The sequence below is a fragment of the Amaranthus tricolor genome, chromosome 13 (genome assembly GCF_026212465.1).
Source record: "Amaranthus tricolor cultivar Red isolate AtriRed21 chromosome 13, ASM2621246v1, whole genome shotgun sequence".
Taxonomy (NCBI): Eukaryota; Viridiplantae; Streptophyta; class Magnoliopsida; order Caryophyllales; family Amaranthaceae; genus Amaranthus; species Amaranthus tricolor.
This window is the reverse complement of record NC_080059.1, coordinates 1,057,627-1,079,534: the sequence shown is the minus strand read 5'-3', so window position 1 is coordinate 1,079,534 and position 21,908 is coordinate 1,057,627. Positions and strand designations below refer to the sequence as shown.

Below are 21,908 nucleotides of genomic sequence, written 5' to 3'. Positions count from 1 at the left end.
ACGCCGTCTGTGGGGATCGAACCCACGACCACACGGTTAAAAGCCGTGCGCTCTACCACTGAGCTAAGAAGGCTTGTTCAATTTAATAATTAGATAAAAAATATTTATCTGTAACTTAAGGGAAATTTGCAAAAAACACCTTTTAAAACCCTTTTTGCAAAGAAACACCTTTTATAATTTTTTTTATAAAAAAACACCTTTTAAGAGACTTTTTTTAAAAAAAGACACCTTAAATCAGTTTCTGGTGACTTTTGTCAACTTTCCGACGTTGAGTCAACGCCGGAAAGTTGACAAAAGTCACCGGAAACTGATTTAAGGTGTTTTTTTTAAAAAAAAAGTCTTTTAAAAGGTGTTTCTTTACAAAAAAAGGTTTTAAAAGGTGTTTCTTTGCAAATTTCCCTTATTATTATTATTATTAATTTTTTTAAAATTTTTTTTTATTTTTTTTATATAATAATAAAAATAAATTTTTTAAAAAAAAATAATATTAATAATAAAAATAAAATAAAAATAAAAACAAAAATTTTAAAAAAAGTTAAAAAAAATTTAAAAAATTTAATAATAATAAAAAAAATAAAAAGTATAAAAAAATATAAAATAACAATAATAATAATTAAAAAAACAATAATAATAATAAAATTAAAAATAAAAATTAAATTAAAAAAATATTTTTTTAAAAAAAAATAAGAATAATAATATTTATTATTATTATTATTATTATTATTAATTTTTAAAAATTTTTTTTAACTTTTTTTAAAATTTTTGTTTTTATTTTTATTTTTATTATTAATATTATTTTTTTTAAAAAAAATTTATTTTTATTATTATATAAAAAAAATTAAAAAAATTAATAATAATAATAATTAGGGAAATTTGCAAAGAAACACCTTTTAAAACCCTTTTTTGTAAAGAAACACCTTTTATAATTTTTTTTTGTAAAAAAACACCTTTTAAGAGACTTTTTTTAAAAAAAAACACCTTAAATCAGTTTCCGGTGACTTTGGTCAACTTTCCGACGTTGATTGGCATAGTCAACGCCGGAAAGTTGACAAAAGTCACCGGAAACTGATTTAAGGTGTTTTTTTTTTAAAAAAAGTCTCTTAAAAGGTGTTTTTTTACAAAAAAAAATTATAAAAGGTGTTTCTTTACAAAAAAAATGGTTTTAAAAGGTGTTTCTTTGCAAATTTCCCGTAACTTAATGCTATATTACGTAACTTTATTCACGGTTAGTCTCATAATAAACCATCTCTTTATGAGACATATCAAAAGTCCAACCCATTAAAGAATAATACCTACTTATTATATCTGTAATGCCTACTTTCAATATCTTAAATATCTATTTATATTATTATTAATTCTTACCTATAATATTTTAAACAAATATATAATAAACCGGCCTAATTAAATTTATTCGAAATCGTCTCTCACGAGAATTTGTACATTTTAGGGCCTGTTAAAATACTCCATTAAGCCCATTGATAACAACAAATCATGAAACTAGCCGTTTGCAAAAGTGGGCCCCTGCCCCAAGAAAGAAGCCATGCTAGTAGGTTACCTAGTACCTACAAATATAGAAGTATTTCCACGTGCCAGAATCGTGGATCGTAACGATCTGACGGTTCACGAAAACATTTTTATTTGTTATAAATATAAATTCATAAAGTAACTAAACAATACAATTGTCATTATTTTATTCTACTTTACATTATTTTAATTTGAAAAATAATAAAACATTACTTCTAATTATTTTCATTTTATCTACTCTTATTATCACTTTTTAGTCCCTAATCGTTTACATATCGCTTTTTTTTTTTGTACTTTTCTATTTCCTTTTACTTTTTTTTCTATTTTTATTTTATTTTTATTTTTAAATTTTTTTATTTGTATCTTATTTTCTTTCTCTTATTTTTTTATTCTTTTGATTATTGATATTGATCATAATGTGTGTAAGTTGCAGGCTTTGCGAGTAGTTGCACGTTCTTGAGTCGAGGAACTCTTTGACCGCACTCTCCTTTATGGGTATGAGTTGTCGTCGTCCTTTTCTCCTCATACTCTAATCATAGTTTTTCTATAATCGAGATACACTGGATATAATGATGATGATAACTTTGTGTCAATAAATTTGGTTTTTATATGATCTAGTTATTTTTTATTTTAAACATCCTAATTATCCACATATTTTTCAATTATATAGTAACGTCATTTATATTATTCACATATTTTTGTCAAATTATCCCAATAACCACTATATATTTGTTTAAATTGTAAGCAATCAATTTTCCCATAAATTGTATTTCATTTTTTTTTGTTTTACAATTTCTAAATTTGTTTACAATGATATATTATAGATTTTTAAACTTTTGGTTGGAGTCTTGAAAATCACCGGCTCAGACTTTTTATTTAATCAACACAATTTATTCTCTTTCTTCATTTATTACTACTTTCTTAAAATTCCACCTCTTTTTATTTGATGCAATTTTATCAGGACAAATGAGTATTTAACATAGACTTTTTAAATTTCATTTATTTATTTTTTATATATTTAACAATTTTTTTCATAATAAGATTTAAATACAATCCTTAAAAAAAATACAAAGTAGAAATCAATTACCCAATGGCAAATTACGTAAATTACCCAAAAATACAAAGGTTAAAATACAACTCTCACAAAAATCATAAAATACCCGGAAGAATTGCTGGAGAAGGCAAACAGTTCCAATCCCCCCGTTCTATATAAACAGACCCATACAGTTGATCATCACTTCTCTCGTGTATCCATTTCTACTTCCAAATTTTTTCTCTCTCCATTTTCATTTTCCTTCGCTTTCTCTCTCTTAGGGTTAGGGTTTTGTTATACAAAAAAAATCGGTGAAATGGCACAAGACGGTCAGAATGGAGCTGCTACAGCTGTGGTTTTCTCTGCGTTTAAGCCTCAAGTTCTCGTTCAAGCTCCTAAGGCTGTTGATGCTGTTCAGTTTTACAAGAGTGCTTTCGGTGCTGAGGAAGTTGGCCGTGAAGTACACCCTAAGAGGAAAGCTGATCAGGAATTACCTCAAGTGATTTCGGCTGATCTTAAGCTTGGTTCTTCAGTCTTCTCTGTCTCTGACCTTCCTTCTGATGCCGCTGAGTAAGTGTTCTGTGTTTGAGGTTTTCAGTAATTTTAGCCTTTTAGGTTGTTCTGTGTTGTGACTTGCTTTAGGTTGGTTGTATATTTTTTCATTTCGTGCCAGTTTCTTTGTTAAACGTATATCGTGGTGTAGTTTTTGCGATTTGTAGCTGATGACTTAATTTCTTTCATTCTCGTTTATTTAATGTCCCTTTTCATTTGATATGGGTTTGCTGATATTTCTGCTCCTGGCTTTAAAAGGATATTGTAGTTTATTTCGCCATAATCTTCTCAATTCTTTATAATTTCTTCGCTAATCCTATTTTCTTTCAAAGCTGAGTAAGCTGTAACTACAGCATGAATATCTCACAAGTGTACGGTTTGCTCTCAAGAGAAATGTTTTTTCGGATTTATCGTTCAAATGATACATTATAATTATTAGGAAACAGTTATTTCACAATCATTATATTTTCATGTCCATACAGTAATTAATTTACTAATATTTGTATGAAATTCTAGGGTGAAATCTGAAGGATCTGGTATTGCGTTCTGTCTGGAAACTGAAGACGTTAGTGGTGCAATTTCCAAAGCTGTTGCTGCTGGAGCTGTAGCCGAAGGCGATGTGACCAAGGATGAAGTTACCGGGACTGTGGGAAAAGTCAAGGACCCTTACGGTTATCTCTGGGTGATTTCTTCCCCTGCTGTTGTCAAACCTGCTGAATCTGAAGCTTAAATCACCGTGGATTCTTTTCACCGCTGATTAAGTTGTTAATCCATTTCTAATGACTATTTTGTAGTACTTGATAGTAGTATTAGTAGTAAATGCTAATTTAAGAAAGCAGTAAATGATGAACAGTACTGGAAGATGATGGCTCGGTTGCGTCTTTAATGCTATTTTGAATTTTGAAATCGTTATTTTCTGGAGGTTAAAATTGAGAAGTTATCTTTACCGGCATTTGACGGTAGACCTTTTTTTAATGGAGTACTCTTAATAGTTAATTACCGGTTACTTTTCTGTCCGTACTTTGTTTTGTGTTCTGTTACAGCCAGTTGGCTGTTGCTTAACTTTTTAAATGGTTAATTGTCTGTTGATTCCCCGTTCGACACTCCTTTATTAATGTATAGGAGTATTAATTAAAAATGAATAAAGTTGCATAGTTTATGGTTCTGGTAGTTATTTAGTTTCATTTTGGATGGATAAGTGTTGGAATTAGCGAAGGAAATTTGTAAGGGATCAAAGCTTCGGTGACTGGAAAAGTTTTAGGGGGGACCGAGTTCTATATTAATTTTAATTAAGTAATTAGTTTAGGTAGAATACGAATTTTCTTTTAGTCTTTACATTGGAATTGTATGTGACGATTCATTTTTTCTATTTAAATAATAAAAAATTTACGGGGAAGAAGCATAAGAACAGTGAGAGACTGAGAGCCTAAAGTGTACGGTATACTAATGAGCGTGCGAAACGTGTCGCTGCAAAGATAATCACGCGCGACTTGAATGGTTTATGTTCAGTTTGTGAAAGTTTATAATCGTGGGGTCTACTTTTCTTGTGTGAGGACGTTTGAGTGTTGATGGATCGTCCTTTGCTTGCATTTATGCATAGAGTATCCTTCTTGACTTGTAATTTTGGTTCAATTTATTCGTTTGGACTCTTTTGAGTGATCTTCTAAATTGTGAGTTTTATTGGAACTTCGTACTCTTATGAGTGGAATACTTATTTTTTACCACCATAATACTCTTATGCATAAAGCAATTTGTGCAGCAAATACTTATTTTTTACCACCATAATACTCTTATGAGTGGAGACAAAGCCTAGCCAATGAGTGAAATACAACAAATAGCTGTTTTGTTCTAATTGCTTACGTCAATGTTGAGATGTTGGAGGGGCTGGCTGGTAACGTGTCTGGAATCTGGTCGTTTTAGTAGTCTGTTGTCTTAAGTTTGTTATTTTTTAAATTAATGTAAATTTTATAAAAATATAATGTTAATAATGTACCAAACTTAAATTTAAAATAACAAAAACAATTGTAGGCTAACTTTTTTTTCATATGTAGATTAAAGAACGCCGTGAACTCGTTTAGAGATCGTTCTACTCAAAATCCGTCTTATTTAAATTGATGAGGTTCCAACCTATTCAAAATATTGCATTATGAGTTTTTATTAATATGCCTTTTATCTTTCCCGTGTAGCTACGTCTACGTATCTTTTTAGAGCTGGGAGACTCATTTGGCCGCGCTATCCTTTATGGGTATGAGTTGTCGCCGTTCTTCTCTCCTCAGACTATATCTATAGTTTTTTCTATGAGCGAAATATACTGGGTTGGATGATGATGATGAGTTTTATTAAAAGAAATTCTCAAAATAAGCTTTGGAAAATTTTAATTTTAACATAAGCATTTTGTGTTCAAGTTTAAGGTTAGAACTTGTTCAATGTTAGTAACAATGAACAGAAAAATTGTTGAAAAAATCAATTTTTGTTTGCTGTTGGTGCTGTTAGCTTGTTACCAACAGCGATCAAAAGAAAAACAATGTTATAATTTTTAAAAGGACAAAAAAAAATATAAAGGTTGTTTGCCGTTATGCACATCGAACTAACCATTAATATTTTTTTCCCTTGTAACATATACGAGTATACGAAATTGTTTTCCTTTTATTCACTATTAGTAATAGCAAATAAAAGGTTATGATTTTTTTTACTAGTTTTTTATTCGCTGTTGATAGTAACAACGAATAAATATTTGATCTCAGTTTTAGTAGAAAGACATTTATTTTACAAAATACTAAACTCTATCTTTGACTCGAAGATGGGATAATATGCTCTCTATCAATTTTTGTTATATCTACCCTTTTTGACCGACTAAAGATTATCATTTGACTATTATACTTCTAGTTAGGAGTACTTGAAAAATGGTGTACTAATCCTAATTATTAGTTGATCTAATTATTATATTAGTTGATCGAGGATTGTTGGAATAAGTATTATATTTCTTACGTAAGATTTTGAAATTAATTTTTTTATAGCTACATTTTTTTCTGACCTTTCTTGTACTGAAAAAATACTTATCCATATTATTGAGATTGTAATATTTTATAAATTTATATGAGAATTTTTAAGAGTAAATATTGTAATTTTAATGGCAAGAACAAAGAACTTCTATTTGTTGATTGAGGTTATTCAAGGTACATGTGTGAGGCAAGTGGCAAGTAATCAAATTGTAATTTAGAATTATCCTTTTCTCCCGTGCAATTGTCAGTGTTAAGGATAAAATCTTTAGTAAAATAATTTTAAGCAAGTTTGGTCGTGGCATCTTTAGTATCGTCCATCGTGAGGTTAATCCATTTGGTCGTCTATTTGCACTACAAATGGATTACTCTACTAACTAGGTTTTTGATACTAAAATTCAAATTAATCCTAATTATTATAATTTAGGTTTGCTTGAATAATTGAGCCACATTATTATATTCGTTATAATAATGACTATGGTCTTGTTAGATTCATAAATCATAATTCATTACTTTCATAGGTTAGGGAGATTAAATAAATTATAAGAATAGTCAATAGTTTTTTTTATTAGTTTGAACTTTTAACTAGTAAATTACACTTAGAGGATCCGAATGTTATAGTAATTTCTTTTGTTTTTTTAATGATTACACTTAGATTTAACAATTATTAATCAATTAATTTTACTTTTTATTTTTTTCTCGATGTATTAAGAAAATCACAATTTAGGAAGACCTTTTTCATTTGTCTCTATGCACATATTCATTTTTATTAGGCATATTTGAAGATATTTAATATTTAAATCTTACATTGGTAAAATAACATATTAATTTTTTTTCAGATTATATATACCATGATTGGATTCTGATTTGGCGGATATCCAGTTTTATCCGGATTGAATTCTAAATATTCATTAAAAATATATTTTTTTTATTTTGCGCTTTTGTACAAAAAATATTTGTGCACATTTCTCTTTCTTTCTTTAATTAGAATTTTTTGAGTTTGAAAAGGAAATCATTTGGCAACATGGTTGGATGCTCAAAAACCTAAATCAATTAACAATTAACAAGTTATGCAACTTACTTGTAGTTGAGAATTGTAAATAATTTTTTTTCAAAAGTCTAAATAGAGTTTTTTTTTTAAATAAAAATAAAATTGAAATTTGAAAAATCAAATATCCAATTTAACTAAACTTCTGATCTGGTATATGGTTTAAAAACCGAAAATCCGATCAAATTATCTAATTTTCAACATTCAAATAATTAGGAACGTATTATTATGCACACCCCTACTTATTACTCCTAGTAGTTGAGAATCACATATTGTCTCACTTTGAACAATTACCAATTTTTGAATAAAATGTCATGAGTTTGATTCTCATCTAGCTTACCTTTTCCTTCATTCTACCCATAATTCACACACAGATTACTAGTTAGAGTTAAGACCACATCAGCTCCAATATACTATTATTATATAAGTCTATCCACTTTGTTATATATATTTAATACTTTACTCGTCATATTTGAAATCTATTATTTGTGAGCTAATATTGATTATATGCAAAAAAATCGCTAATATGATATCGGATATAGTACATATTTGTTTTATTTTCGTATTATATGCTTAGAACATTTTGTTATTATGCTAACTAAGTACACATTTATTAAATTGCTATATTGTTCTTTTTAACTTCAGTTAATTTTTTGAGATGCAACCATGTGTGTACTAACAATCTAAGTGGACATTAAGTAAATATTGCAAGTAAAAATAAGCATAGCTCGACTAACACAAGCATGTCTACCAACGGTCGCCATTGGCTATGGGCCGGCCACAATCAGTGAACATCACATCACATAAGTGAGCAGTGAGCTACAAGTACAATTCATTAAGACTGCTATTTAAAATCAAATTCGGAGAAAAAAAATATGTTGTGTTTAAAGGCATGAACTGACGCTTGCATCCGGTATGCTCGTGTTGTGTCATGACTATTGGTTAGAACTGATCGGCGCGATATTTCTCTTTTAGAATATATAGCCCGATATGGCCTGACTAACGGCGGATCAACCTGACGAAAATCTCATGTCTAATTGCAAGAAAAAAGTAATCACAGAACGACGTCGTCTTTTCATTCATTAGCTCATCTCTAATTTTGAAACTCCATATCAGTTTTGAAATCAAAACTCCAACCAATTCAACACACCATCTCTCCATCTCATCATCATCATCATCATCATCATCATCTTCAAATTCAAGCAACCTTCTTCTCCATTGATGACACTGAAGAACAATATTCATGCTTCGGATCTATCAACTTATTAACTGGATTAATTTCTCCTCTTTTTTCCCAGTAATTTCAGAAATTTCTAAAAAATGAGTGGAGCAAGATTATGTGGATTGTTAAGTGAGCTAGGGTTTGAAGGTCACGAGAAATTGGATCCTGATAGCTTCGAATGGCCCTTCCAATACGAAGATTCTCGACCCATTCTTGATTGGCTTTGTTCTAATCTTCGCCCTTCTAATGTTCTTTCTCTATCCGAAGTTTCTCAGTGAGACCATTTTTTCTATTTTCCTTTTCCCCCTTTTTTCATTGCATTTTCAACTTTTTTTACGATTGAATTGGAATGTAGGTTTTGATTTGCTTTGATTTTTAATTTTGATGTTAATCGTTAAGTTATTGTTAAGATTTTAACTGCTTGGAATGAAATGTGGGCATTGTCTTGCAAATGTGTGAGGATTTTGTGTTTATTCTCGGGCTTTATTTGGTAATTTTGAGGACTTGATGGAGTATGAGTGAGAATGTGAGAATGGAATGTATGTTTAGGTGATTAGTTGTTTAGTGATTTGGAAGTTAATTTGTGGTAACTGGTAATAGTTGTGGGTTTGTGCCTAATTTGGGGATTAATTATTCAATTGTAAGCTAAGTGGTTTATATAACTAAAATGCTGCCTATTCCAGCTATGAAACATGAAATGACAGTGTATATGCCATTCGAGGACAATGGGGTAAAATGCAACTTCACATAAGCGATATACCACTAATACATAATTATCTTATCAAATCAAAAAATTAAAATCATATGCTCAATCGAGAATAAACACAAACTATTTGTTATGTCAAGGATATGCTTACACAAAGCCAGAAGTTTTAGTGAGGATGGGCTGTAAACTTCCATATGAATGTCACAATGAAGTTTTTGGATGAGGAGGTCAAAATTATCATGAGTTAAGGTATTTGAACAATTTTGTTATGTTGACAACGAGCGATACTAGTGTATATTGAGACTAAAATGTTAGGTAAAAATAATTTGTAGGTGAAATATCTTATATTTATATATATTCTTTGTTTGTTTTAAGGTGGGACGTGAGCGACCTTTCCCACACTAGTAGTTTTGGCACTGGACTTACACTTACATATGGATGTAGTATGTGCATAATTACAAAGATTTGCAAAGGAATATTCATATAATTTTGCACAAATTTTTTCTAACCAGTGAAATTATGACTTTGTAACTAGTAGATAATGAGTGGAATCGTCTATACTTCTATGTAGTTATCTAAACGGGAATTGATTTGTTTGTATGTTGATTTTTCTACTTGAGTTACTACTTTACCATTATGATGTGGTGAATTTGAAACTTTGAGATGGTTAGATTATGGAAAGTCAATGCTTGATGTTCTGCCAAGGATGATTTATAAACATGGATATTGATATTCTAGTTGATGTAGATGGTGTTAGATAGGGTTGAATGGAAAGTTAGTGCATTCTTGGAAACTATTTCACACGTTGATTTATTTTGGTTCATGTGACTTAGCTCATAGTTTGGAATTTAAACTTGGGCATTTAGTAGTTCCTTCAACACACCTTGTCAAGTTTGGGAGCTAAATTTTAGGAAAATAATAGGAGTGTCAATTGTGAAGTTTCAACTAAATAATCAGAACATCATGGATCTATGCAGTTCAAATGGGAATAGGCTTGGTCGATCTTGTGTGAAACGAATCACTTAAAATAGGTTCTAATGTATGATACTGATAGTGGTGTTTATACTCTCCATCTCAATTCCCAAGCAAGGGATGACTCTTACACGAACTGGCTGAAAACACTTCCAATCTTTAACAGTACTTAATAGTTGATAACATGAGTCCCTTTAGGAGATTTGCAATTGTGAATATTATGTGACCACTTGACAAAGGACTGCTGCTTGACTGAAAATGAAGTGGGCTGTAGGCATGCCTGCCTTTTGTTTTGTGCCTTGTAAATTCATAAAGTGATAAAGGAATTACTTGATTTTTGACCTTCATAGTTTTCTCCTTGAAGTTGAAGGACATCCATTAATCTAGTGTTTACACTCCAAATTTTATTTTCCAGGTATGGGCAGTTTCTACAGGAAGGAAGGTTCTTGGAGGTATAATCATTATTCTTTCTTCCTTATACAATAACCTGCTCATTTATTGCTTATAATTACTGTGCAAGTTCATCCATCCCTTAATGTTGGGGCTTGGGCTGATTAGGCCAGTTCTTACGGTCTCTCTGTGTTACAGAGTACATAAGTGGACACACACCTGCTTTTCTGATCTGAGTTGAAAATCTGACTGTAGGACTAATCTTGTTGAATATACTTGTCTAGCTTTCACTATTGACATGTTAAAGTCAAAATTGGGTATCCTTTGGAGTTTTCATCTTACTTTTAAAGGGCATGAGTTGCCCTAAGGTGCTAATGATTCTAAAGCCTAGGCTCTAAGCGTTAGGAGAAGGCGCTAACCTTTGGGTGTGACGCACCAAAACCCAGAATTTTTTTTTTAAATCTTCTAATAACGGAAGTAAATTAAAATCCCCTAAAAACCCTAGAGAAAGAAGAAATAAAGAAGTAGAAGAGAAGAGAAAACATTTATACTAGGCAACCGTGTGAAATGTGCGTCTTTTGAGGTTAAGAAAAAAAAGCGCGCTTAAGTCTTAGGTGTACACCTCTAGGCGCTTTAAGGCACTCCAAGGTGTTTGCTTAAGGAATTGCCTCCCCTAGCCCCATCAAGGCTCCCAATCACTCTATCGCAACTCGCAAGTGGAAAACAATAGACTTAAGTATTTTAGAGTTTTCAATACTTTCTGTATTTCATTCTTAATTCGTTATGTACAATGTAAGCTCATATATAGAACTTAATTAGAAAACAGAATATCCTAAGATTAAGGATCTAAAGAAAAATGAATGTCTAATCTAAAAATAATAACTTTCTCCTTTAAAAATACTCTATTTCCTAAAGTAAGTGCACTGTAAATGACTTTGAGTCATTCACTGCAAATGACTTTTGCAACTGTTACTGGAAGTCTGGAACTAAAACCGAAACCACATTTTTGCACTATGCACCCAATCTATAGCCCAGCAAAGTTGTTCACCTTGGGCACACACATTTTCTAAAGCTAAGGTCTTCATTGTGCATTTTATTATTTTCTTGCAGGGGGAAGATTTGGACTCCGCATATGATAGTATTTCTGCCTTTTCCGCTAGGAGAGACAATCAGGAGGCTGTTTTTGGCACTGAAGAAGGCCTGAAAGAAATCAGGTAATACGTTTTTATTCAATATTTAAAAGTTATTGCTCATGCCTTTTTGAATACTAGGGAGGAGAAATAGTTGAAGATGATCTGATGTATTCATTGAATTCTGGAGATATGTTATGCATAGTGTTGGCTCCTTCTGTGATTTTTGAAATTGGAGATGATGCCTTGTATTTTAGTAAAGTGCTATTTTTAAAGCTGCCATCCAATGATAAGCATTTGTGTGTTTAGTGAATGGATAGTACATGTGTTAATCATCATATTATTTGTAGTAAGGGTATTCAGTTGTTTTGCCTTGATCACTTTTTTGGTGTTTTATACAGAGCATCAACACAGTTTCAACTTTCAATTGGCCTTTTCTTACGATTTCACTTTTATTTCTAATTCAAAGTACCTCTTTTTTTTTTTTTGGTTGCAACAATTTGTTCCACTTTTGTGGTAGTTTTTTTGGGGATAATAATGTAAGTTGCAATTGCATACAACAAAAGCAGAAGTACCAAGTACACACAGTGAGAGGATTTACCAGCTTTGGGGCCATATGTGTAAATATAGCTTTTGTTAATATTGAGAAAATTTTTTTTTCAGTTAATCAATTTTGGCTGATTCTTCGTGCTTGTGCTATAGGCATTCCAACTGCATATCTATATTTTTAATTTCTCTTCATCTATGATTGATTCAGGGATGCAACATCAGCATATAAAGCTGAAGCACTAGAGCTTCAAAGACAGCTTAACCAGCTGCAGTCTCAATTTGATATTCTCACTGGCCAAGCTTCGTCCTTAATACAGGGGAAAAGGGCAAGAGTTGTGGCAACATCTTCTGTTACAGGACAACTTGGTACAATGGAAGATAGCCTTTCAGCAAGAAATTTGGAGGTATGACAGTATAACCGTTTGCGCTGGTATTGGTTTTTGCACGGATATGTAGCTCGATGATAACAAATCATGAGTATCCTTGTTGTTCGTCTTTCTATGTTGGGTGCAATACTATCTTTTGAAACCATACATGAAATTAAGTTATGTTAAATGGATGTGGAATTGTTCATATTGTTTCACTGTTCATCAGATGAATGCAGTTCTTGGAAGGATTGCTTCAACTGCACAGGAGTTGGCACATTATCATTCTGGAGATGGTACAATTCTATTGAGCCTTTTCTGTTTTTTTTTTGATGCCAATGCTTTTTTTTCCCTCATAGTCTTTTATAATTTATACCATGACAGAAAGGTATGCTGATTTTTCAGTTTTGTTTGTGCAGATGAAGGCATATATTTGGCTTACTCTGATTTTCATCAGTATCTAATTAGTGATTCAACTTGCTCAAAGGAATTAAACCAGTGGTTTTCCAAGCATTTGGACTCGGTATGTGTGACGCATAAATACATTATTGTAGCTATATGTTTCTTTTTATGCTACATCTGGACAGTCATTTAAATTTTAAAATAAACAGTTTTTTTTTCATCTTTTGATACCAGTGTCCTCTTATTGATCTGTTTAAACTTTAACGTTATTGGATTATTGTGATCTGATTAGGTTCCATTCCGGCTAGTTGCTCAAGATGGAAAAGATAAATGTTCGTGGGTGAGTTTGGATGATGTCTCAAATGTTTTAGTTAGAGGTAATTTTTAATCTCATAGTGGTTGTATTTTTTGCCTATATTGGGGCTTAGATGTTACACACAGTGGTTGAATTTGAATGCTATGTCTATTTAAAATCATGACATTTTCATTGTGTTAGACATAATGGTTGAAATGTTTTTCTGCTGTGGAAGTTATATGTTGCTTTATCAGTAGATATCACATGTGACTGAACATAGATCATCTGATTGCTTGAATACTTCAACAATTATTTCACTTGGAAAATAGGATTTCATGCTCATTATTTGAGACTAATGACTTGATGAAAGTTTTTACTTCGTATGGACGTTTTGTAGCTGGATGTTTTCATCATATACCTTGACAAATGTATAAATTTATATGTTTATGTTAAATGGGTCTCACATGTGCTCAATGTTTGCTGTTATAGTCGCAATGGTGACTTTATCATTTTTTTCTATATCCTAAGAGCTTATGGGGGCTGTTGCTTGTTATAGTCCCAATTAGTTTCTCAAGTTTAGTTTATTTTGTTAAATTTTTTGTGTTAAAGTTGAGAAGTTTTAATGTCTGAGTTGATAGCTTAACAACCTTGGTGCAATAGTATGGTGTCCCAATTTATCAATTGTATGGTTTCGCTATTCATTTTCCCCTTGTTTATCTCTCTATGTAAATTGGAATTGGTTAATTTATTTCCATTATAAATCTATTAGATAGTGTTTTTAGGTAAAATAGGATATTTGATTAGGTGGATTCAAACGGGGTCTTGAATCTGGACCCCAACAAGTACTTGTGGGGTATTCATATTAGGTTACTTTCATTGCTGTTGATTTTTCTGGATTTTTTTTTTCAATGCTTCGAGTTGATTTTTTACCCTTTATTTGCTGTCTCAGATTTAGAAAATTGTCATCATCAACGGGTATCTGAGCTGCAAAGACTTCGCTCAATGTAGGTATTTCGTTGAAAGTGCATTATCTATTATCTTTGTATTACTTATTGTTTTGCATGGGATATGCTTAATGCTATCCACTTTTAGTGGTGCGCTCTTGATTGATATTCTACAGCTTGAATTTTGCAAACAATACGTTGAGTTTTGATCGACTTAGGTCAGTGGCCTGATCTTTTGAAGCGTCACCTTTTAACAGCGGAGATGTTAAACAATTAAAATAAGTCTTTCATTGTGTTAGGTTATGTTTTTTCCGGGGAACGACAGAGTAGTTATGTCATTTATAATATTGGTGCATTAGCTATGATGAATGCATTACTATGAATTTGAAACACTTTGTTTTCATAGATATTTTCCAAGTACTCATCCTGTAAATATTTGGCAGATTTGGAACTAGTGAGAAGCAGTGGGTAGAAGCTCAAGTAGAGAATGCAAAGCAGCAAGCCATTCTTATGGCAGTTAAATCTCAGGTTGCTTCTGATGAAGCTCACATTCATATGGATCTACATTCTCTCAGGTACAAGTTTTTACCTTCGGTTTTGTTTCCCTTATACTTAAAAAAATAGAGGTATGACCCTGAAGAGTTAATATGTTTAATGTACTTTTTTCTTTAGATTAATGATTGTTTGGCGTGGTGGGGAAAAGAGCTTAGTTTTTGTCTTACTGAGGGAGTCTTTTTTAGTTAAGTGTAGTATTATATCTTATATTTTTGTTTCCAAACCATTTAAAGATTGTCATAAGATTGGGTATAAACTTTGATGCAAGAACGTCTTTCTAGACGATTCTGCGTACGGGCATGGGCACGAGCATGGATATGGACAATATAATATGCTCCCATTATGAGATGAATCTACTAGTTATTATTCATTTACTAGGCTCATATACTCAAAGACGTCACAAAAAGCTTAATGAGATTCTTATTTTGAATGGGATATTGAGATAAATGAATCCTCTGATTATAGCACCAACAATCTGTATAGGTCTGTCTATGGAGTTTGGGAAGCTCTAAATGTTTTCAACCTTATTTCTAAAAATCTAATTTAGAAGAGTATGTGCACTCATTGAACACCCTATGGCATGTTGATGTCTCTTGTGTTTCTTAGTTATGGGATTTGTGACTAATGCCATGTTAATTATTTGATTTATGATAGTAATTGAGCTCATATTGCACTTTCAATAAACAGGAGAAAACACGCAGAATTGGTGGGAGAACTTTCAAATCTCCATCACAAAGAAGAGAAGTTCTTATCTGAGGTTTGTAACTTTGTATTTTCTTCTCTAAACATATTTTGTCACTTTCATGTTACTTTAATTCTGTTCATGTAAATTATACTGTTAAAATTATTGTCTTGTGCAACTAATTTTCTTTCAAGAAACTGATATTTGCTAGATAGCAGCAAAATTTTTAGAATACACTATCCTCCATTTTTATTAAATTATTACACTTCACTTCAAGCTTGCCAATGCGTAATTTGAGCAATTAATATCTTTAATTATCAATATGTAAAGATTATAGAATGTATAGATTATGAAAGTATACTTTATGATGAATCTATTAAGTTCCCACATGACTAAGTTTTTTCTTGGTGTATATCACTAATGTAAGTCAAATTGAAACTTTGCATGTACTTCACACCTAGATATGGGATTAAGGAATAACTTTGAAGCAACTGTATATCTTGCCTTTGTCATGAGATGATATGAATGAAGAAAATAGGGGCTATTTTTTTCATAAAAATTTTAGATATAACCTTGCATGCACTGAATAAAAGATGCTTGTGAAAAAAAATGAACTCTTACTATTTCCACTACTACTAGTATCTTTTATCCCACAAAATTTTGAACGCAAAGCTAAATTCATATAGTATACATTGCAATTTCACAGCTGTATACAATTCTTGTTCTAGCAAACTTAAACTTTTGTTAGTGCTCTTCATTATCTGCTTCTTTCACTTCAGTACCTTGATGTGGTTGGCCATTTTCAATCCATACTAAACATTTTCTCTTCTTTTCCTTTTCTCTAAACCCTGAAGACTATTCCTGATCTTTGCTGGGAATTGGCACAGCTTCAAGATACATATATTTTGCAAGGTATAGACTTGCTCAGCTAATGATTGAGCTTTAATTCGTTTGTCCCAAATCCAGCTTATGAAAATTTCTTGTTCTTGAGTTTATTAAGTGTACATTTACTCTTTTCGCAGGTGATTATGATTTAAAAATCATGCGTCAAGAATTCTATATGAATCGGCAAAAAGCGGTAAGCTAGTTTTTATGAACTGTAGCTATCTAGTATTTCAATATTTTAATACACTCCTTGTTACTTGTTGATTAGTTGCTCGGATTTTTGGGAAGAAGAAACACTTAATCAAATTATATATAGTTACCGTTTTCTAATGCTGTATCATCAATGGAGATTCGAGTTTCCATTATGTTATCTATAGCACAACTCCCACATAGCCAGTTAGAGTAAGGGCTTAAGAGATGTCAGCTTTGCAGCTGAACAGCAGAACCTTGCATGTCCTGAGAACCTTTGGTAATCCAAAAGGTTAGAATTAATGTGCTTTTTGCGGTGAAGAAAAAGGCACAAATATAACATCAGTTTCTAGTCAACTGAGCATGTATAAAGGATTTATATGCATACATATAATGGACAAAGGGAGTTTTTTCATCACCGTTACTTATCTACGTTATTTAATTTTACCATTACCAGCTTTTATGACCGTGTATTAGATGAGCTTCAAATTTTTATTAAATTTCCTTCTTCCTCAATCAATTCCTACCTACACTTTCAAATTCAGTTGCTTGTGTGGTTGGCTTAAATAATTTATCAGAAATGGATTTCTTTTGAAGTGGGAAACTGTGTTGATTAATTGACTAAACACTGAAGTGGTACTATTGGGAAGTTCTACCCGTGACATGGAGGAAGGGATTTACCTAGTCTCCGCAGGTTGGTGGAAGCTCCTAATAATTATTTTTACTTTTATATAAGTAACAAAACAATGCTCCATACTTCCCAGGAATTAAAGTTCCGTGTATTTTCATTTTATATTTACTTGTTTTCTTCAATCTAACCGCTATTTGGCCAGAGTTTCTATGTATGATAGTGTTCCTGCTCCTATCATGTAATAAACTGATCTGCTATGATACTCCTGGCTTGGGTATATAAGACTTCGATTGGGTGAAACTTCCTTTTCTGTGCTTATTGTCATGTTTTATGGACCAGATTTTTTTTAGCGGTGCTAATTATGGGTTGGATAGTGCTTTCATGTTAAAACTTAAAACTCTTTCAATGGATCGTCTTAAGGTGACCCACTTTGTTCCTCATTTTGTTGCCTGGCGTACATTAGGCGTGTTTCCCTGGTTTCACAACGAGAAACTAGTGCAGAGATAAGTAATTTTTTAGCAGAATATCTTCTTTTCGAGGTATTCCCATGCTTCTATATGCGCTTGTGTAAAGAACTTAGCAATTTAAAACTGTCTTATTAAAGTTGATTGCGCATAAAAATGGAGCTATTTTAAGAGTTGGTTAGTGTTTAAAATTGACCGGTGCCTTTTGCTATTGTGTTTTGTCGAGATCATAAATTTGTTAATCTTGCTGGCAGCAATGACTTTGCTATTAACTTGGTTCTTGTGCTTTTATCATTGGCAGTTTATTAATCATTTAATCAGTCAGCTTGCAAGGCATCAGTTTCTAAAGATAGCATGTCAGCTAGAGAAGAAAACTATGCTTGGAGCATATTCATTGCTCAAGATCATTGAATCAGAACTTCAGTCCTACCTCTCAGCAACAAAAGGACGGGTGGTATGTGTTTATACGAAATTTGTCTCACTTACAGAAGTGTAATGCACTCCCTTCATTCCCATTTGCTTTTTGCACAGCTTTCAAAGCATGCGTTTGGGTCAAAAATATCTATAAATGTACTTCATAATAATTATAAAAATTATATAATAAAATTTTATATGTGAATCTCACAAAAAATATTTTAACTTGTATATATTGATGAAAAATCATGTACAAGTTTCTTTCTCTTTGAAGTTAAAGATTCCTTGTAGGAACATCATTAGGAAACGGAGATATTCTTATTGTTTTTGTGGTTGATGTTCTTAAGGGTTGATGTGAGTGAGAAAGTATGCCAAATTAAACGTCTAGTGCTCAATGGGTTGATTTGTCCATTTTGATGTTTAAGCCATGAAGAGATGTTTTAAAACTTTAAAGTGTTTTTGAGATTAAGGTTAGTAATGTACAGTAATAATAAAAAAAAGGATAGGAAAGTACAAATATTATGTCACCCATCACATGAAAAGAAAGTGAAGCAACTGCTTCCGAATTTATTTTGATGATATATCTTGAAGAGTTAAAACAATTTCTTTATAAAAAAAAATGGTACTAATAAAAAGGACTTCTCTAAAAAGTTTCCTATGACAAGCCACCTGTAAACTGGTTATTGAGTGAACTAAGTGAAGAAACATCTTCATAACTCTTTCACTGTCTCCTTCAAATCTCCTATCTTAAGCAAAGGTTTCCTCCCCTCATCAATCATCATTGAATGATACTGTTTTGAGAAGGCCCTACCTACAGTGGATTATTCTCAGTTAATTCTTGGGAATAGGGATCATTATCGAGAAGATGAGTAATAGTTGGGATTATTATATTAATTTTTCCTGTTAAAAATTGGTTTTAAACTTTTACCTATGATTCTGTATGTCATTGTAGTCATGCTGGCTGTGCTGTGATGCCTCAGTCTCATCACGATTTCTAACTTTATCAAATTGTAAGTTGGGTTAAGACCTGATTACTGAAATTCACTTGGCTGTTTTTGTATTTGATTATGCGGTGTAGCAAATCTATTTTGCTCAATGGAAGAGCAAATAACGCTCAAATGTTTATGGCCTTTAAATAACAGCATGTACAAGAATTTTTTACTTGATGTGTTGGGATTTCATTGCATGCCAGTGTTCATTTCTGTTCATTTCATGACAATAAAGTTTTTGCTGGCAGGGTCGCTGCCTAGCCCTGACTCAAGCTGTATCTGAAGTACAAGAACAAGGCGCGGTAGATGACAGGGACAATTTCTTACATGGTGTTAGAGATCTTTTAAGCATATATTCAAGTAATTGCTTACTCTAGTAAAGTTTAGTTGTGAACTCTAGTAGTCTGAACTCTGAACTGGATGAGGGGGAGGGGGCATCTTAAAATGTTTTTTTATGTTGACTCATGTAAATTTCCTCTACAGATGCCCAGGCTAGTGTCTCAACATATGTCTCAGCTCCTGGCATCGTTCAGCAGATATCAAGTCTTCAGTCAGACTTGATGTCTCTTCAATCTGACCTGGAAAATCTGCTTATTGAGGATCGAAGTAGATGCATCAATGAGCTGTGAGTGAAAATTTTGCTATCATTCTACAAATATGATAAAAGTTTGGAGAAGTATGTTAGTTTAATCTTGACCATCAAATTAAGGGCTTCCGCTTGATTATTTCAGGTGTAATCTAATTCAGAGTTTGCAGCAGCTGTTATTTGCATCATCAACAACAGCGCTACCTGTATTAACACCAAGGGTAATGAATTTGTTCTTACTTGCCAACCTTAACATTGACTCACAACCATCACACTTATTATTCAGTCTCAATTACCTGGCCATTTTGAACAGAAGAAACTTGCGATGATTATTTTGCGTGGTTGCGTCATTTAACTTCGGTGCAAGATACTCATACTCATTCTATTAGAATCTTGGTCACTTTTATATAAATGTTTTTTTTGGATGGCAAAGTCATGTTTGTTGCGGCCTGTGTTCCATACTTTAATGTATGTTTATGTGTTTAATATAAATGTTGCGCTGATGCTTTGCTTGCTTGAATAATATGAACTCTGCTATTTTGTGCTCTTGTTCGTCCTGATGAAGTAACCATGTTTGCTTCCAGGGTTTACTTCACTACGCCAATAAAATAATATTCTGCCCTGTGCATTTCTTTTCAAGGTGAAATTGGGTGTATTTATTTGTGTTTGACTTACTATATCCTCTGACAGTCATTGACAAAGGAACTTGATGAAATGGAAAAGATCAATGCAAGACTCTCTTCTGCTATTGAGGAAGTTAACTTTGAACATTATCGGAAGAACGAGGTAATTTCCTTTAGTATTTAGGTTTCTCTGTCCTCGTTTGTTTTTTCTTTTCTGATTATTATTGAAGGTAGAACTTCTTTCATTTGTGTATAAAAGGCTTTTGAAACCAACAAAAGTTTCTTTTTTGTGCACGCTTTGATGTTGACGTGGTGTGAACTGTTCTAATCATAATTTATGATAAGGGTAATAACCAATTAGTTTGCGTATATTGTGTGGTCGTAGTCAGTTAGTCTTTATGTAATGAGACCTTCAATTGAAATTTTGACTGTGATACTCTAAGGATCTCGTTTTTTTATCACTATGGTAAAAGGAATGTGGCAGGAAAAAAGGATTCATCTAGCTTTGTTTTTGTTGAATTTGAGGTCTTATTATACATTCTACTGTGTAGTCTAATTACTGTGCAGACTGTAGCTTCTCATCTTATTCTCAAAATGCAGTACTTTAGAAGAAGCTATGAATAACTTACTATCCCTTCTTTCTTTTTCTGTAGATTGTCAAACATCACACGAAAGAGATAGAGTTCCAAAGGCGTGTTTTTGTTGATTTCTTCTGTAATCCTGATCTTCTGATGAGCCGAGTAAGAGAATTGACTGCACGAGTCAGAGCCTTGCAAGCTTCATGATGTTTCTTTATCGTCATTGTGTGTGTATTTAGAAATTTATGCTTTTTATGTTGTGTATGTGAAGTATTCTCAAAGAGATCTCAAGATGTAGTTCCAGTTCCACAATTCCTCGGTTTTGCAAAACCCGTCTCATATATTGTTCTGATTTTTGTGCCTTTAAAGGGGCAGTCAATTTAAAACAGCCTTTTTCCTTGGAAGCCAGTTCTGATTTTTGTTTGTGATTCGCAATGCAGCTTGAGAATTTAGAAAACCACAATCTTTATCATATTTAGTCTCATTAATAATGTTCAATATGGAAATCCATAGTTTGAGCTTAGTTGTTCTTTTAGAGTTTTAGTAGTTAGTGTTTTTTTTTTCGTTATTTTTTCTTTTTCTTTGTACCTTACGAGTTTTTGGTCCTCAAGAAAAAATAAGCTTATGATTGTTAACATTTTAGAAATTATCTTATAAAAGAAATTTGTGAACAAATACGAATAAGATGTAGTAGAACTAGTGGTGCAATAGTGCCCGAGTGGATTGGTGACACGATTTTGATCATGAAGGTTAAATATTATATAGAAAACAACAGGTTAATTACTCTTTTATTCTTTAAAATTGGTCTCATTTTAGTTGGATCGAGCAAATAAAAAAGGACAAAAGATTACCAATGTTAGTTTTTGAACAAGTCGCAACTTTTCATCTTTCCAATTTTTCATTTGTCGCCCTGGTAAGTTAGCTTTTGATATAATCCTTAAAGTTCAAAAATATAAAAAAATATATGCTATCTTAAAAAGCTATTTTCATATTGGGTTAGTTCATTATGTGTCTTATTTTCATATTTAAAAAGCTATTTGTCACTATCAGTTACATACTAACTATTCGCTTTCATTGATTTATATAGCGAACTCCAAAAATATTGTGTTACTTGTGTGTATATATCACTATCGGTTGTAATTACACAAAAACATATCTAGTTTTATCGTGTACGATGACAA

At 32.0% G+C, this 21,908-nt stretch overlaps 2 protein-coding genes and 1 non-coding gene across 3 annotated transcripts; 2 read left to right on the top strand and 1 right to left on the bottom strand.

The window, feature by feature from the left end:
* Nucleotide 1: 1 nt before the first annotated feature.
* TRNAK-UUU (transfer RNA lysine (anticodon UUU)) lies at nt 2-73 on the bottom strand. The gene has a single exon. It is a non-coding gene; the product is annotated as a tRNA-Lys (tRNA).
* Nucleotides 74-2,697: 2,624 nt separating this feature from the next.
* LOC130798628 (uncharacterized protein At5g48480) lies at nt 2,698-4,411 on the top strand. Its single transcript, XM_057661690.1, has 2 exons — nt 2,698-3,127; nt 3,626-4,411. The coding sequence occupies exons 1-2, from the start codon at nt 2,874-2,876 to the stop codon at nt 3,837-3,839; spliced, it is 468 nt and encodes a 155-aa protein (XP_057517673.1). The 5' UTR covers nt 2,698-2,873; the 3' UTR covers nt 3,840-4,411.
* A 3,631-nt stretch (nt 4,412-8,042) lies between these two features.
* LOC130798721 (AUGMIN subunit 3) lies at nt 8,043-21,106 on the top strand. The gene is made up of 18 exons (XM_057661823.1): nt 8,043-8,652; nt 10,472-10,508; nt 11,557-11,660; nt 12,334-12,529; nt 12,720-12,786; nt 12,910-13,013; nt 13,185-13,269; nt 14,137-14,191; nt 14,575-14,706; nt 15,374-15,443; nt 16,223-16,280; nt 16,391-16,446; nt 17,839-17,991; nt 19,189-19,300; nt 19,424-19,565; nt 19,672-19,747; nt 20,217-20,312; nt 20,803-21,106. Exons 1-18 carry the CDS (start codon nt 8,477-8,479, stop codon nt 20,932-20,934), a joined length of 1,851 nt encoding a protein of 616 aa, XP_057517806.1. The 5' UTR covers nt 8,043-8,476; the 3' UTR covers nt 20,935-21,106.
* Nucleotides 21,107-21,908: the final 802 nt, after the last annotated feature.

Excerpts from the sequence above, each read along its gene's own strand:
- LOC130798628 (XM_057661690.1), top strand. The coding sequence starts at position 2,874 with ATGGCACAAGACGGTCAGAATGGAGCTGCTACAGCTGTGGTTTTCTCT. Across the intron at positions 3,128-3,625 it reads CTTCCTTCTGATGCCGCTGA|GGTGAAATCTGAAGGATCTG; the intron begins GTAAGTGTTCTG and ends ATGAAATTCTAG.
- LOC130798721 (XM_057661823.1), top strand. The coding sequence starts at position 8,477 with ATGAGTGGAGCAAGATTATGTGGATTGTTAAGTGAGCTAGGGTTTGAA. Across the intron at positions 12,787-12,909 it reads ACATTATCATTCTGGAGATG|ATGAAGGCATATATTTGGCT; the intron begins GTACAATTCTAT and ends TTGTTTGTGCAG. Across the intron at positions 13,270-14,136 it reads CTCAAATGTTTTAGTTAGAG|ATTTAGAAAATTGTCATCAT; the intron begins GTAATTTTTAAT and ends TTGCTGTCTCAG.